The 16,979-nt window shown below is 39.7% G+C and overlaps 1 protein-coding gene across 1 annotated transcript in view; it reads left to right on the top strand.

The window, feature by feature from the left end:
* PROM1 (prominin 1) overlaps positions 1-16,979 on the top strand; it is a 541,566-nt gene that overhangs the window by 10,874 nt on the left and 513,713 nt on the right. The window contains exons 2-3 of the mRNA XM_070757376.1: positions 6,209-6,308; positions 6,578-6,915. Of these exons, the coding sequence (XP_070613477.1) occupies positions 6,693-6,915 (223 nt within the window). The 5' untranslated portion in view covers positions 6,209-6,308; positions 6,578-6,692. The remainder of the gene's footprint in view (positions 1-6,208; positions 6,309-6,577; positions 6,916-16,979) is intronic.

The raw sequence follows: 16,979 nt of genomic DNA, 5'->3' as shown, positions 1-16,979 counted from the left end.
GTTTTGGTTGGAAAATCCTCCCCATATTCTTGCATATAATTCCACGCTTGGGTCAGGAAAATCCTTGCGATCCCCACTGTATTTTACACCCAGCGGAGGAAACTTTGAATTCTATACCTCTATAGAATCATCTGGGCTTGGGCTACTGATGCTGATGGTGTCCCTACTGCCCCTGCTGGGTCTGTCTGGGCTCCCAGGGGCACCTAAGGGGTGACTGAGGTCCCTTCCTCTTCCCCAAATTCTTTAGCTCCCCTCCCAGCCAGCAATGCATGCCTTTCACAGCTTCTCTGATTCTCTTACATCTCTTTCAGTAGATGCAAAGCTTCTGTCAGCAGGAGGTCTTCTTTGTCCTCCTCTGGCCAAGCAGTCTCCAGGGCATCCAGATGCCCCATGCCCAATGGTCATTTGGCTCCAATTGGCTTCACTTCAGCTTGAGGCTCACATATCCATTCTGACCTCTCCCAGTTCCATTGGGATTGAGGAGGGGTAGATCCAGCTCCCTGGTCCTTCTGGTCATTATGTCTTGACTAGGCATATTTAGACAAGTTTTCTCCGGGTTGATTAATAAAGCAGATCTTGCTTAATGTCGGGTGTGCTTCCATTCAAAGTCCAGGAAAGAAAGACTCCAACTCCATGTTGATAGAGAAGAGTACTTTTAGTAGACAAGAACTGATAGCGACAAAATGAAAGCAAGATCTGAGGCAAAAGGTGCATAAATGCATATGCAAAGAATCCCAAAACTTTCTCCTCATAATCCCCCTTATGCAGATCATCCAATCCCAGTGTCCCAAGATGTCCAGTAGGTACACTGGCCATTTGGGATTCCATTGACCTTGAGCAGGCTGTAAACATGTCCATGTAGCCTGGCAGTATGTGATGAGAACTTTCCTCCCCGGGGGCCTAACACAAGCAAAGACATTTCCAGCACATCTTCCCCCACCCAAATACCAAACCTCCTCTTCACACACGTACCCTGTTTCTATGGCAGCTGAAGCAAGCAAGCAGTGAGGAGACTGACACATTTGTTAAATAAGTTTTGTCCCATTTTATAACTTTTCTTGCCATAGTTGTTAAGTGAACCACTTATTTAGTAACACAATTGTTAAGTGAATTTGGTTTCCCCATTGACTTTGCTTGTCAGGAGGTCACAAAAATAAATTACATGACCTTGGGAACTAGCAATGGTCATAATTATGAACCAATTGCCAAGCATCTGAATTTTGATAACAGGACAACAGGAATGCTGCAATGTTGTAAAATGATCATAAGTCCCTTTTTCCAGCATTGTTGTAACTTTGAACAGTCACTAAATGAACTGTTGTAAGTTGAGGACTATCTGTATATTGTTGTTTCAAGTTTAAGGGAACCATTTCTGTATAAAATGAAGCTTCTGTGCTGCACAGTCTACTCTGCTGATTATATTAGTGTAATATCTTAAGACTAAATGGAGGAGTTGATGATGGTAACTGTTATTCCCAATTATCTGTTAAATCAAAAAAGACATCATTGGTGGGAATTACATCATGGTACAGATTAACACAAATGATTAAAAAATGCTATGGGAATGTAGTCTGTTGCTTGTGAACTTTGTTGTATAATTCATTTTTGGAATGAACTAATAATAAATAGTTTTATTAACTTTTTACTTTTATCTTGTTTTTAGTTTGGAAGCTGGGGTTGATGGGGATAACATTTGTCTAATTTTGTATTGATCAGTCTAAGAAGGTGTTCTGCTGGGCTTCTCTGCAGGAGCCCTCAGTTAACTTCAAAGGTAGGAATTCAGACACACACAGTTGTAAGTCAATAACACTGTTTTTTATCAAAAGTAAAAGAGGAGCCAAACACACTTTTAGTCAGGCAAAATGCTCACCTTCAAAGCTACTCAGAAAAACAATCATGCAGAAAAGAGATTGAAAATCACTGTATTTTTGGAGTATAAGACATACTTTCCTCCTCTAAAAGAGGATGGAAATATTGGTGGGTTTTATACACTGGAAAACAGCCACTTTTAGCCTCATGAAACCCCACCCAGCACATCCTGTTTTTGCCAAAAATGGCCAATTTTTTTGCAAAAACAGCATGCAGAGGGTTTGGGAGGCCCGCAGAGTGCTCCTGGGGGCTGGGAAGGGCAAAATGCAACATGGGGAGGTGGTGGGTGGAGGTGAAAAACAGCCGCATTTTTCATGAAAATGGCCTTTTTGCCCTCCCCAGCCCCCAGGAGCACTCTGCAGGCCTCCCAAAGCCTCTGTGCTCCACATTTTTGTGAAAAACTGGCCTGCTTTTTGCTTCTCAACTCCCCCCTTCATGTTTTTGCGCTCCCCAATCCCCAGAAGCATTCTGCAGGTCTCCCAAAGCCTCTTTCATGAAAATGGGGCACACAGAGGGTTTAGGAGGCCTGCAGAGTACTGCTGGGGAGAGCAAAAATGTTTTTCCTCTGTTTACCTCTTCGAAATCTTGGTGTGTCTTATACACCAATGAGTCTTACAGACACAGTCTGAAAAATACGGCATTCATCAGCCAATTACTCAATCATATATACATTTAAAGCATTAGAATAGAATAGACCTTGGTGGCCTTCTCATTCAGCTTCCTGCTCAAGCAGAAGAACCTTTCAGTGACAGCAAACCTTTTAGGCACAGAGTGCCCAAACCGAAAGTGTGTGAGCATCAGAATGCCGGAAACTAGACGACCAGCTGGCTGGCATGCATGTGTGCCTTGGAAACCTGAAAACCATCGGGTTGGCACACATCAGAAACCCAATGACCAGCTTGCTGAGCTGAGGCAATGGCATGTGTGCCCACAGGAAGGGCTCTGTGTGCCCCTGTGGCACACGTGCCATAGGTTTCCCATCACGGACCTATACCATCTTAGGCAAGTTTCTATCCAATCTCTTCTTTAAAACCTCCAGTGATAGAGCACCTACAGTTTCTGGAGGCAAGCTATTCCACTGATTAATTGTCCTCACTATTAATAAGTTTCTCCTTAATTCCAGTTGGAGTTTATTTCCATGCCTCCCAAACGTTTCATTTCATGTCCATTCCTCAGGTCTTCTCCATCTCGTCTCCGAATGGAGGAAGCTATTCAACATCTGTTGTCTATCAGGGCTATCCAACCAGTTCCCTCTTCCCAAAGAGGTCTGGGCTTCTACTCCATCCTCTTCATGGTCCCTAAGACATCTGGAGGATGGAGAGCCATTTTAGACCTTAAAAGATTAAATCAATTCATTAAATATAGGAAATATAAGATACATTCTTTGTCATCCATCCTAGCCTCTATCCATCCAGGGGACTTTATGGTCTCCTTGGATCTGATGGAAGCATATCTCCACATCCCTATTGCTAAGGGTCACAGGCAATTCCTACATTTCGCCTTCCAGGGCAAACACTATCAGTATAGGGCCATGCCCTTTGGGCTCTCCTCAGCGCTTCGAGTCTTTACTAAGCTCCTAGGCTCCCTGGTGGCTCATATCCGAGCCACGCCCATCCATTTTTTATGCTACTTGGATGACATGTTAATTCACGGTTCCTCTAAAGAGGACACCAGCTCAGGCCTCAATATTGCCATGCCTATCCTACAGGATCATGGTTTTTCCATTAACTTCAAAAAAAGTCAGCTCCATCCATCTACTTCCATTCAACATCTGGGGGCCATCATAAATTCAGATCTCTCTCAGGTCTTTCTCTCCACTGAGAGAAAGATCGGTATTAAGGAGCTTATCTCCCAGATAAGATCTCAGAGAACGACTACCATCGTCACCCTGTCTTCCCTACTGGGAAAGATGGTGTTCTGCATTGGTATCATCCCATGGGCCTGTCTTCACCCCAGGGACCTCCAATGGCTTCTGTTACCGTTCCAGAGATTGGGGGACAGCAACTCGGCACGCCTCATTGCCGTTCCGACCACAGTCTTACGTGGTGGACCTTCCCCGCTCTGGACAAGAGATACCCCTTCAGGTGTCCAGATCAATTTACCATTACCACGGATGCCAGCTTAACGGGCTGGGGAACCCATGCTCACGGCTTGATAGCCCAGTGCACGTGGTCAGCGGAGGAGGCTTCCAGACCTATCAACTGGCTGGAATTGAGATCAGTGTCATTGGCCCTCAAACAATTCAAATCACACATCATCAGTCAACATGTTCTGATTCTCACGGACAATATAGCTACAAAGAGTCATATTTGCAGACAAGGGGGCACCAGGTCCAGGGCCCTGATGACAGAAGCCCTGAAACTGGGTCTCTGGGCAGAGAGACATCTACAGTCCTTATGGGCTGACCACATTGGGAGTTCTCAATGTGCAGGCGGATTGGCTTTCCCAGTCGACCCTGGATCCAGGAGAGTGGAGCCTTTATCCGGCTCTGTTCCAGCAAACCTGCCTTAGATTCGGTCACCCATCGCTAGACCTATTTGCCACCGCGACCAATGCTCAACTCCCTCGATTCTACTACATGTTTCCATCCCTGGGAGCGGAGGCGACAAATGCACTCAGAATTCCTTGGCCTCAAGGGCTGCTTTACGCCTTCCTTCCAATTCCAATTCTTTCAGACGTGATCCACAAGATCATCCTCGAGAAGGCCCAGGTGATTCTAATAGTCCCGCACTGGCCATGCCGGCCCTGGTTTGCGGACCTACAACGTCTGTCTGTCCAGGACACCTGTCGACTCCCCGTTTGGAGGATATGTTGCTACAGGGGGCCTCTCGCAGACAACCACTCCGTTCTTTCCCGGAAATTCAAGAATTCCTAAGAGGTATTTCGAACCTCAGGCCTTCCAAGGTCCATAGATACCCGTCCTGGGACTGACCATGGGTTCTCCACTCCCTTACTCAGGCACCATACGAACCACTAAGATCAGCGTCTTTCAGGTACCTATCATACAAGGTAGCATTCCTGGTAGCGATAACATCTGCCCGACGCATCTCAGAATTGGCAGCCCTATTCATTCGGTAGGATCTATGCCAGTTCCATACGGACAAAGTAGTCCTGCGCCTGGACCCCACCTTTCTACCCAAAATCAGTTCCATGTTCCACAGATCCTAGGACATCGAGTTGCCTTCCTTTTGTTCCAATCAGAACCATCATCTTGCGGTCAGATGGCACACATTAGATCTCACCAGAGCGCTGAGAATCTATATCCAACGGATGAGACCCATTCGGAGGTCAGAAGCCCTATTCGTGGCCTACCATCCCAGATCCCTGGGATCCAAGGTATCTTCAACCGTAATGGGCTATTGGATCCGAGGGACTATCTCAAAGGCTTATGAGTCAGCTTCCCTCAGCATACCCAGAGGTATCACAGCACACTCCACAAGAAGTGCAGCCATATCTGCCACATGGGCAACTCAAGCTCCATTGGAAGAAGTCTGCAAAGCAGCCACTTGGGCCTCTCCAAACTCTTTCATAAGGCATTACAAAATTGACTCTTACGCTTCAGCGGATGCTGCCTTTGGCAGAAGAGTCCTCCAATCCGTTATCTCTCACGATAGCAAACTAATCCCTTCCTAGGGATTCATCTATTGGGTATGTCCCACATGAATGCTGGACCTGCTCCTTCAGTACGGAGAATAGGTGTTGATCACTTACCTGAATGCCTCTTCTTGTACACTGAGTGGGTACAGCAGTCACTTCCCTCCATTTTTTCTATTCTAACTATGGTTATATCCTTTAACCTGTATTTTTCCTATCATGAGAGTTGAGCATTATTTGAGCCACCACACTTGAGCCTAAGTCTACAGATTTGCGAATTCTGGGGAAGGGGCGGATCCAGCAGGCTTTTTAAAGACTGGGCTCGGTCCTCTGCGGATTGGACAGCGAGCAACCCACATGACTGCTGTATCCGCTCAGCGTACGAGAAGAGGCATTCAGATCAACGCCTATTCTACTTAAAACTGTTCAAACTCATGAATTAACAACTTCGTACTTCCATAATATTCTATGTTAAATATGTAATTTTATATAATAATTTTCAATTAGGAATGTGTGAAATGTAGCAGGAGAAAACAACCAATTTGGGACAAAATGGTAGCAACAGACTATAATGTTTTTGATGACCTTCATTTCTACTTGTTTTTCTTCTAAATATAGATAAAAGGTTAGTCCATAACACAATGAAGTCGGTATCCATTCATTTGCTGAAAAGCAGAAAGCACTTATAAATTTTTTGCTTCTTTTGGTAAGATCAGGTATATCTATGCTCTCCTTGCTTTGACAGGTTTCATTTGGATTAATCAGTCTGGAGCAAAAGGATATCCCTGAAATATCTTTTCAGAGGAAATGTTACCAGCTTGGCTGTTAGCAACTCCAAAAGTGAGGTCAGTAGATATTATTTGCTTAAATTTTGAATTTGACAAATTATTGTTAAAATAATCTGGGAACAAGAACCTAGTGGTGGTTTCTTATTTTCTTTGTAATAAAAGGACTTAAGTAATTTGTACAGATATTTTCCAATATGCTTTCTGCTAAGATACCAAGATATTTAAAATTTTATAGGATATTATATCCATTATGGGATAGGTTTCTGCTGATTTCCAGGAATGAGGTGATACTTGTTAAATAGTTCTTTTCTCTTTTTATTAATTAGATACCTATGAAGAGCTCAGAGAAAAACATTTTGAAGTATATGCCCAGCAAAGCTCATCTCATCTCAAGGGTGTTATTTTCTTCCCTTCAGCCTCTGTCTACAAGTTTGGTCAGCCATGGCCAGAGAAGTTTATTTATTACTTCTGTTATTGTTATGTGGGAGAACAATTTCTGAATGGCAGCCTTTGCCACAAATGCCTTCTGAAATTCTAGATTTTGGGTATGTTCCCCACAAGATATACAACACCAATGCTTACTATGAGCCTGGAACAATAGGGATTTTGTTCCGCATTGTCCACGCTTTCCTCTGCATAGTTCAACCCAATTACTTTCCTCAAGGTAAGTATATATTAAATATTAATTTGGCTTTGGAAAATACAAGGAGATCCTATCTGAGATGGAAGTTTTGCAAAGCAGTGTAATTTGAGTTTATGTTTTGAGAGAAGCTCACTGTGCCAAAGCAACAGAAGAGTGGAATGATTCTCCATACTAAATGAGTGGGTCAAGCAGTCACGTGGGTTGCTCACTGTCCAATCTGCATAGGACCGAGCCTTGTCTTTTTAAAAAATAGCTGGATCCACCTGTTGGATATGTACATAGTTTAATGTAAATAGTTCAAATATAAATGTATCCTCCTGATTGGTTGTTCCATTTAAGCAGGAGAATTGTAACAGTGTCAGCCTAGCCGTTGCCGGGAAAAAGAAGTATAAATATCAGGAGTCTGCGCTCGAGTTCAGTTCGCGCCTAGATATTTTAGTAGTGGCTCAAGTAGAGAGTTATCTTCCGACTGAAGAAAAATAAATTTATTTATTTTATTTATTTATTAGATTTTTATGCTGCCCCTCTCCGGAGACTCGGAGTGGCTCACAACAGGAATATAAAATACAAATCCAATGATTAAAAACAAAACGGTTAAAAATTAAATTAAATTATTTTAAAAATAATTAATTTATTAATTAATGACAGCACCAAGAAAATAGCAATAACAAAAGGCGTCCGGCAGGGTTGCCCCTTAGCCACATCAATCTTTATACTTGCAATAGAAACATTATTAAACAACATAAGAAACAATCCACAAATACAGGGAATCAAAATAAAAAGGGAACACTTTAAAATACAAGTCTTTGCAGATGACATATTTATTTATCATTCAAGACCCATTAGAATCAGCACAGATTTTACTTGAAGAAATACACAAATTTGGACACATAACAGGACTTAAACTTAATAGTGAAAAAACTAAAATTGTAACTAAAAACATGACCCAGAAACAAAATACTTTATTAGAACAAACCCTCAACTTAAAAATAGTTTAAAAAAATAAATATTTAGGTCTTTGGATCTCCTCAAACTATCACTATAAAAAAGGACAATTTCGATAAACTAACACAGAACGTACAAAAAGACTGAATAAGATGGTCAAAAAAATAAAAAAAATATTTTTTATTATTTTCAAAAAGGACAAACAAAGACATACCACATTGAACATTTAAGGAGCTACCATTGCTCCGCTTGTCATAGAAGTCTAACTAATACAAAATATCAAAAACTCTATTACCAGATCTAAGCAGAAATACCACACTTACAAATTACATTACCATTAAATTTAATTCTATGTTTTTAAAATTAAAATTATTAACTAAATTTCTTTATATAGATATATATGTAAAAAGCAATAAACAAATTATTAGTAATACAAAAATAAAATAAAATAAACACTTCTAAGTTAGTTATCATATAAACTATTAAATTCTATCTTATAATTTTTCAGTTAGTCATTTATTCTTGTATATTCAGTTTTTATTACTATTTTTAACATTCCACCAATCATATACTTTATCCCATATTTTGTAATATTCTGTTTCGGTTTGATTGTTCAAACGTTTAGTCATCATGTCTAATTCTGCACATTCTATAATTTTTTTGAATACCTCCATGTCTTTCGGTATCGTCTTTTCTTTCCATTTCTGTGCAAATACTATTCATGCCGCCACCAATATATGTATTATTAAATAGTAAATTTCTTTTTTATACTTTATATTTGAGATACCCAATAGAAAAAATTCAGGATATTTTTTAATCTTCTCCTTTGTTATTTCACTTATCCAATTCTCTACTTTATTCCAAAATATTTTTGTCTTGGAACAGGTCCACCATGCATGGTAATATGTACCAACTTCTTTTTTGCATTTCCAACAAATAGGCGATACCGATGGAAACATTTTAGAAATTCTATATGGTGGAAGGTGCCATCTATAAAACATCTTAATTTGATTTTCTTTAAAGGAGATTGATTTTGTTATTTTCCAATTATACGACCATATCTTTTCCCAAGTATCTAAATCAATCTCTTTACCAAAATTTTTGCACCAACTGATCATATCATCTTTCAATATCCAACCTATCGTTCTATGATTTAGTAAATATTTATAAACATTTCCAATTATCTTTCTTTGATTTTGGAATAATAATTTGCCCAGTACATTATTTTCTTTTTTTTAAATATAAGTCTTTACATCTGTTTGATATCTGGAACTAATCTGCATATAATGCAGATCTAAATCTATACCTAACTCGTATAACCCTTGTTTTGTTCTTAATTTTAATTGATTATCTAACAAATCACTATACTTCCAGATCTTACCTTTTCCTTTAAGATTTGGGTGTACAATAGCTTCAAAGGGTGAAACCCATTCTGGCATTACTAAAAAGTGATTTTTCTTTATTTCATTCCACACTTCTATCAATGCTTTTCTAATAACATTATTTTTAAGGTATGAGTGAGTTTTTAACTTATCATACCATACAAAAGCGTGCCAACCGACCATCAAGTCATGACCTTCTAGATTGAGCAATCTTTGATTTTCTAATGTCAACCATTCTTTTATCCATGTCAGGGCCGTGGCATGATAGTATAATTTCCAATTTGGGAGGCCAAGGCCTCCTCTTTCTTTACGATCTTCTAATGAATTTTGTTTTATTCTTGATTTTTTACCTTGCCAAATATTTTTTTTTTATTATCTTATTCAAATCGGCAAAGAATTTCGTTCCTGGATTTATTGGGATCACTTGGAAAAGGAACAATATTTTTGGAAGGATGTTCATTTTAACTGTGGAGATTCTTCCTACAAGTGATAATTGTAAATTACTCCATATTTCTAAATCTTTTTTAATCTGACTTAATAATTTTAGGTAATTGTCATTTTTTAAAGATACGGCTTTAGAAGTCATCCATATCCCTAAATATTTCACTTTTTTCGTGATCTTCATGTTTGATAGGTCTCCTAAGTATTTTCTCTGTATTTCAAAATAAAAAGGGAACACTTTAAAATACAAGTCTTTGCAGATGACATATTTATTTATCATTCAAGACCCATTAGAATCAGCACAGATTTTACTTGAAGAAATACACAAATTTGGACACATAACAGGACTTAAACTTAATAGTGAAAAAACTAAAATTATAACTAAAAACATGACCCAGAAACAAAATACTTTATTAGAACAAACCCTCAACTTAAAAATAGTTTTAAAAAATAAATATTTAGGTCTTTGGATCTCCTCAAACTGTATCACTATAAAAAAGGACAATTTCGATAAACTAACACAGAACGTACAAAAAGACTGAATAAGATGGTCAAAGTTAAATATATCCCTGATGGGGAGGATTGCCACGATCAAATCTAACCTTCTCCCACGATTTCTGTATTTATTCCAAGTAACTCTGATAAACCTAAATAAATCCTTTTTTGACAACCTACACAAAGCAATACATAAATTTGTCTGGCCAAAAAGAAGGCAATAATAAAATTGAAGAACTTACAGGACCATAGAACAAGAGGAGGCTTCGGCCTCCCCAACTTCCATTTGTACTACCAACCTGCCATATTAGCAAAGATTAAAGATTGGATAACTTTGGAAAACACAAGATCACTGACTCTGGAGGGTTTTGATTTGCAGTCTGGATGGCATTTGTTCCTAATGATGGACATAAATAAAATCCCAAACTATTTTAAACATCATTATGTAAGGAAGGCTCTAATAACAACATGGCAATACATTAAAAAAATCATTATCTTTCTACCCTGAAATGGATATCACCCAATGAATCACTTACCTATCCTAATCTGTTCTGCCCCTCGAAAACCTTAACCTGCTTACAACTACTGGATGAAAATGAACATCAACTTCACGAAAAAGGAATAATACTAGACTGGTTAACCTACATACAAATACATTCTAAATACAAAGAACACAAAAATAAATTCGGTTTCCAAAATAAAAACCCTTTAGATTCAATTTTATTCGGCCCAAACTCAAAAAAGATTTCCAAATTATACAACTATTTATTAACGCAAGATACTATTGAAGAACAAGTTAAAGGATGTATGATAGCCTGGGTCCAGAATTTTGGCTATACAATAAATTTGACTGAATGGGCAAAAAATTGGACATCAAACTACAAAATGACACTTGCAACATCCTACAAAGAAAACTTATTCAAAATGGTACTTACCCCCGGCCAGGCTTTCTAAAATGTACCCCAACTTATCCCCCACCTGCTGGAAATGGAAAAAATTTTATGGAACCTACTACCATCTATGGTGGATCTGTATACAAGCCAAAAAAATTGGCTAGAGATCAAAAATCTCTTAGACCAAGTCATATCGATAAACATATTACCTAAACCGAAACTTCTCCTTCTAGGCATTTTCAGGCAAAAAATTGCACAAGAAGACAAATATCTTATCACACAAATCTTAACAGCAGCCAGAATCACATACACACAGTTATGGAAACAGGAAAATACCCCTACCACATTAAACGTTATAATAAAAATCATGGAATGTGCCGAAATTTCTAAAATGACATTGGAACTCCAAAACAAAAATGAATCAGATTTCTACAAGGTTTGGGAGAAATGGTACCAATGGTTAACAAATAAAAAATATATCAAATTTTTTGGAAAGAAAAAAGAAATGCCTCAAGTCTTCTAATTGTTCCACCTGATAACAGATAATAATAAAGGAAAAAGATCAACTATCGATTACAAACAATTTAAAACTTAACTTGACTCCCCGTACACAACTTGTAAAAAAAAAAATTTGAAATATTATCTTGTATATTACCTACATATAAATACTAAACACTTGTTACTTCAAGCTCTTTACAGATTTACCTCCTTCCTCTTAACATATATATACCAATCATACAACCAAAATGAATAGTCATAAATTCCAAAAATACCTGCTATATTGCAGGCATCTCCTTCCCCCCCAAACCTAACCTTTCTGTACACCTGCTAAGTTATCTCTTTCATATTCTCTACTCTTCTAGTTATTCCTTTGTTATTTTATTGTAAATATTGTAGGATACAACTAAATATATACAAATCATATTATGATGTATCTCAACCAAATATCTTGAGATTTGCTGTTATTGTATATTTTCCCTTTGTATTTCCCCTTTTCCTCCCTCCCTCAATATTAAAACTCAATAAACTATTTTAAAAAAGGGTCTGCTTAATGAACAAGCTATTGATCACATGCTATTTTTTGAATATATTGATTTTAGCAGTAATATAAATAAAATATGTGAACAGAGGCATGGGATTTCACAGACTTTGCTAGAATTTGTAGTTTAAAAGATTAAGAGAAATAGAAGGCTGAGATCTGTAAAGATTGGATATTCAAAAAGGAGGAAGAAAATGAAGAAGAGAGAGGGAGTAAAAAGGTTGTTTAAAAAGACAAGAAAGAAATTTATTAACAGCAGATAGAAAGCTAAAAACAAGGGTATTAGCATTAAAAGGGGTGGCACTTCCTTGAACTCCACCTGGTTGCCCCCATAGCGAGCGCCATCTTCCCCTGCTGTGAACGCTGTCCTTTCCCCCACCGCTAGCACTCTTTTCCCTTGCTGCTAGCGCTGTCTTTTCCCCGCCGTTAGCACTGTCTTCCCCCGTCGCTAGCGCTGTCTTTCCCCTGCTAGTGCTGTTTTTTCCCCGCCGCTAGCACTGTCTTTCCCCCCCGCTGCTAGTGCTGTCTTTTCCCTTGCCGCTAGTGCTGTCTTTCCCCCTGCTGCTAGCGCTGTCTTTTCCTCAGCTGCTAGCACTGTTTTCCCGCCCACTGCTAGCACTGTCTTTCCCCCGCTGCTAGTGCTGTCTTTTCCCCCACTGCTAGTGCTGTCTTTTCCCCAACTGCTAGTGCTGTCTTTTCTCCCGCTGCTAGTGCTGTCTTTCCCCCTCCGCTAGCACTGTATTTTCCCTCACCGCTAGCACTGTCTTTTTCCCACCACTAGTGCTGTCTTTCCCCTGCCAACTAGGAAATACTGGGCTTGAGCCATTGCTGTTAACAAAGACAGAGCTCAAGAAAGTGTTAAAGAGGTTGGCTTTAGTTGTTTCATCATTATAGTCTTTATTGTTTGGTCCTTTAAGGGGTGGGATGGATCTAGAGTCTTTAAGTTTATTGTTTACAAAATTATAGAAGGTACAACTAGACTTTGTACATAGTGTTGTGTATACTCCCTTGCAGCCTGAGGAATGTTCAGATTCAGAGGAGGAGGGTGATTTAGAGATCGTAAATTTACCTGATTCAGTGACAGATGGCAATGTTAATGAGGACCACGGAGCTAATGACATACACATGAGTTCAGATGAATCAAATGGGGCAGATGATAGATGGATGGATGCCCATTTTAGACGTTATCAGAGATGTTTAGAAGAAAGAGGGAGGAGATATTAGAGAGTGAGGAATTAATTAATCAATTACCTCACATCTCGATGTGAATGGAAGAAGAAGCTGATTCTGTTCAATCTTGTGATCTCAAAATGGAGGCATCCAGGACACGCTCCGGAGCATAAACTAAACAACGTGTGATTTATTACCTGCTTTTATAATTCCTGGCTAGCACTGATTAGCCCATAAATTTTAGAATGACTCATGGAATGTTTTTATGTTACTACCAATATAATTTACTTAACTACTAAATATAGAGATGAGAAAAGAAAGCACTGCATGCAAAGTTGGTGTATGAATGAGAGAACAAGGAGAAATAAAGAAGATGTTGTGTTTTTACAAAGAGATGCATTGAGCAATCATTTATTCCAATTATCTGAATTAGCCTGAAACCAGAACACGTAGGAGGTATTCTTCTTGATTAATGTGATAGTTGGTACATTCAGTCTTTATTCGATGATACAAATTTTTATAGCAGTTTTTAAAGTTTGCAACATAGTCTTTTTAATTTTTATGCCAAAGTACTCTTTTTTTGGATTGTAGCTTTCTTATTTTGGTGGGTAATTTATTTTCCGTGGTTTTGATGAATATTAGAGGTACATATAATTTTATGACTCTTTGGATTTCAAGCAAAAATATATTGTAGTAGTCATCTGAGGTGATACAGCCAGAGAATATTGTATTCCAATTAAGAGATGAGAGGTCAGATTCTATGTTATCATAGTTGGCCTTTTTAAAGTTGTGATTGGTAGTCCTGTCATTGAGGTTGTTTCTGAGAGGATATACATTGAGGCAATATTGATTCTGCTGTGGTCACTGTTATAAAAGGGTTCTTTTATTTGAAGTCTATAAATTGAGTGTAAACTGTTGCAGAAGATGAGATCTAGACAGTTGTTGAGTCTGGTGGTGTCTGTAACTAGTTGCACAAGTCCTAGACTTGTGTCACCATTTTGAATTTGTATCACCATTCTGACCCACTGTTGATTAGTTGCGAGTAAATACACCAAAGTATGTATTGATTTTACACCAACTAAAAACATGGACAGGTGGAATTGTAGTTTTCCAAGGGAGAGATGTAAAGGAGGTTTTAAAAGCCAATGGTATGAAGAATCCCATCCTTTCCCCTTTCTCTCCCAGAAAAGCTTTCTGTTTTGATATCCATTTTGATATTTTTCAAAAGCCTAAACATATAAATGCCTAAATAATAAATAAAGCCCTGGCACAGATCTGTTTCTTTATATGAAGAGATGAAGTTCTTTCTGCATAAATCATAAATTTATTTGTGTTTCTATTAGAGTAATTCAGATAATTTTTAGTTTACAACTTGGTTTATCAATTTGGTTTTTATTTTACTTTAGTTTATCTATCTATTTAAGTCTAAAACAATGCAAATAAAGTTTTAAATATTTGTGTAGCAGCTTTCTAAACTCTCCTATGTCTTGAGCAGCAGATTTCTAAACCTTCCTATGTCTTGGGCAATTTGGAGTGTTAGAAATAAGGACAGAATAGTAAACAATAGTAGGAGTTGTTGAACCATAAAATTGATTTACCCACCTCAAAAACCCTAGGTATTTCCTTGGTACTAAAAAGACCCAGAACAGAAACCAGGCAGACTTTCTAGACAAGACATTTTAAAATTTGAGGGGGTCTCTCCTAAGCAGGTGGGCTTACAGTAGGGTAGGGAGGAGAAGAGGTCCGCTGCTCCGCTGGATTACGGGGGAAACATCAAAAAATAGGGGCTTTTTAGCAACCGCAGCAGCTCAGTTTTCTAAGATCAGAGAGGGGAGAAGTGCCTGTGTTAGAGGAATTTGTCCCTGGGAAAAAACGTCAGAAGCATTGGAGAGCCGATCTGCTGACCGGCTGGTACCAGCTGAGACACCGAAAATGGCGGCCGCCATTACAACTTCAGCCGCCTTCCCCCCCCCAGAAGCTTGCCACCCGAGTCTTGCTCCGTGAGCTGCCGTGAGCTTCCGCAATTATTTGTTGCTCTCTCTGCTGCTCTGTTTGATAGATGCTTGACATCTGAGCTGCCTGTTGTCGTCTGCTATTTTTAGCACCGTGAGAGAGCTGACAGGGGAAGAACGGCAGAGATGTTGAAGGCACCAAGGATTACCAGCTGATCAGCTGGGAATCAGGAAATGGGGCTACATGGAGAAACTGAAAAACTGAGCTGCCCATTGCCTTCCGCCTGCCATGCCGATCCGCTGATGGAGAAAGATGCAAAAAAGACCATGACCTTCTTGTTAGGATTGTTGAATTGATTAGACCGCCCTATTAGTCCTGGCTTGTTGGACTAGACAGACTTGGGATGCTGGGACGCCGAATGGTGGGGGCGCCTGGCATCGAAGGGAATGCCATCCATCAGTGGACCTTGAATTCCCAACTATTGTGGAAAGAAGGCTGTCACGAAGAGGAACATCGAAGGTGAAGATCAAAGAGAATGTAACCATCTATGTCGGGATTGTGTGGAGGCTACCCAGAAGAGGTTTGGGAGCCGTGTGGAACCACGGAGGATGTGGGTGTGGGGATTCGGAAATGTTGCCCAGTAGAACTAATAACTGTTGGAGAAAGACTGGGGCGACCGCAGAATATTGGGACTGCCATAGGGAGAGAACTTGGAATAATCCCAAACAAAGTAAAGAGATATATCCTCAGAGAGCTAGTCAATGGCAGTGGGCAGCATTAAGAAGACCATTCTATTATTGCATTTTAAAATTTAGACATTTAACTTCTTAGAACTTTTATAACTTTGAGAACGAACTAGCTTACTAAGCTTACTAAGCTTGGAGTTTGGCGCCCTCTTGCTGCTGCTGTTGTTTTATGCTCTTCTTTTTAAGAACTATTAGCAAATCAATTACATCTCGGCTATTTTTATATTTTTATATTTCTGGTATATGTATTATATATTTTTAACTTTTTAACTATTTTTAGGGATAGCCGTTCCAGGGGAAGGAGGGATCGCTGCTTAGTAGCAATCCCTTCTTCTGGCTCCATGGGCTTAACTCAAGGCACTGGTGATGAGTGTAATTCTGGCACTGGGCTCAAGCTGTTGCTACTCAATGCCAGGTCAGTGGTAAATAAAGCTCTCCTCATCCGGGATTTGATCCTGGATGAGGAGGCCGACCTGGCTTGTGTGACCGAAACCTGGCTGGGCCTGGAGGGAGGAGTTCCTCTCTCTGAAATCTGCCCAGCCGGGTTTTGGATATGGCATCAGCCTCGACCCCTTGGAAGGGGGGGAGTAGTGGCTATTATAGCCAGGGAGAGCCTGTGCCTGCGTAGACTCATTGCTCCAGAGATCGCAGGTTGTGAGTCCCTCCTGGTGAAGTTGGACTTAGGGGTTCAGGTGGGCTTGTTACTCACATACCTGCCTCCAAGCTGCATGTCAACAGCCCTGCCTGTGCTGCTGGAGGAGGTAGCCAGGCTGGCGGTGGGGTTCCCCAGGCTTATGGTCTTGGGGGAACTTAACCTGCCATTGCTCGGTGAAACCTCTGGGCTAGCACAGGAGTTCATGGCCACCATGACAGCCATGGACCTGACTCAAGTAGTGCAGGGTCCAACTCATGAGGGGGGGGGGCATGCACCCGACATGGTATTCCTCTCTCAGCAATTGAGTAGTGATCTGAGACTAAGGGGCTTAGAAGTGCTGCCTTTGTCATGGTCAGATCATTTTCT

This window comes from Erythrolamprus reginae, chromosome 7 (genome assembly GCF_031021105.1).
Source record: "Erythrolamprus reginae isolate rEryReg1 chromosome 7, rEryReg1.hap1, whole genome shotgun sequence".
Taxonomy (NCBI): Eukaryota; Metazoa; Chordata; class Lepidosauria; order Squamata; family Dipsadidae; genus Erythrolamprus; species Erythrolamprus reginae.
This window is presented reverse-complemented; position numbering and strand designations above follow the sequence as displayed.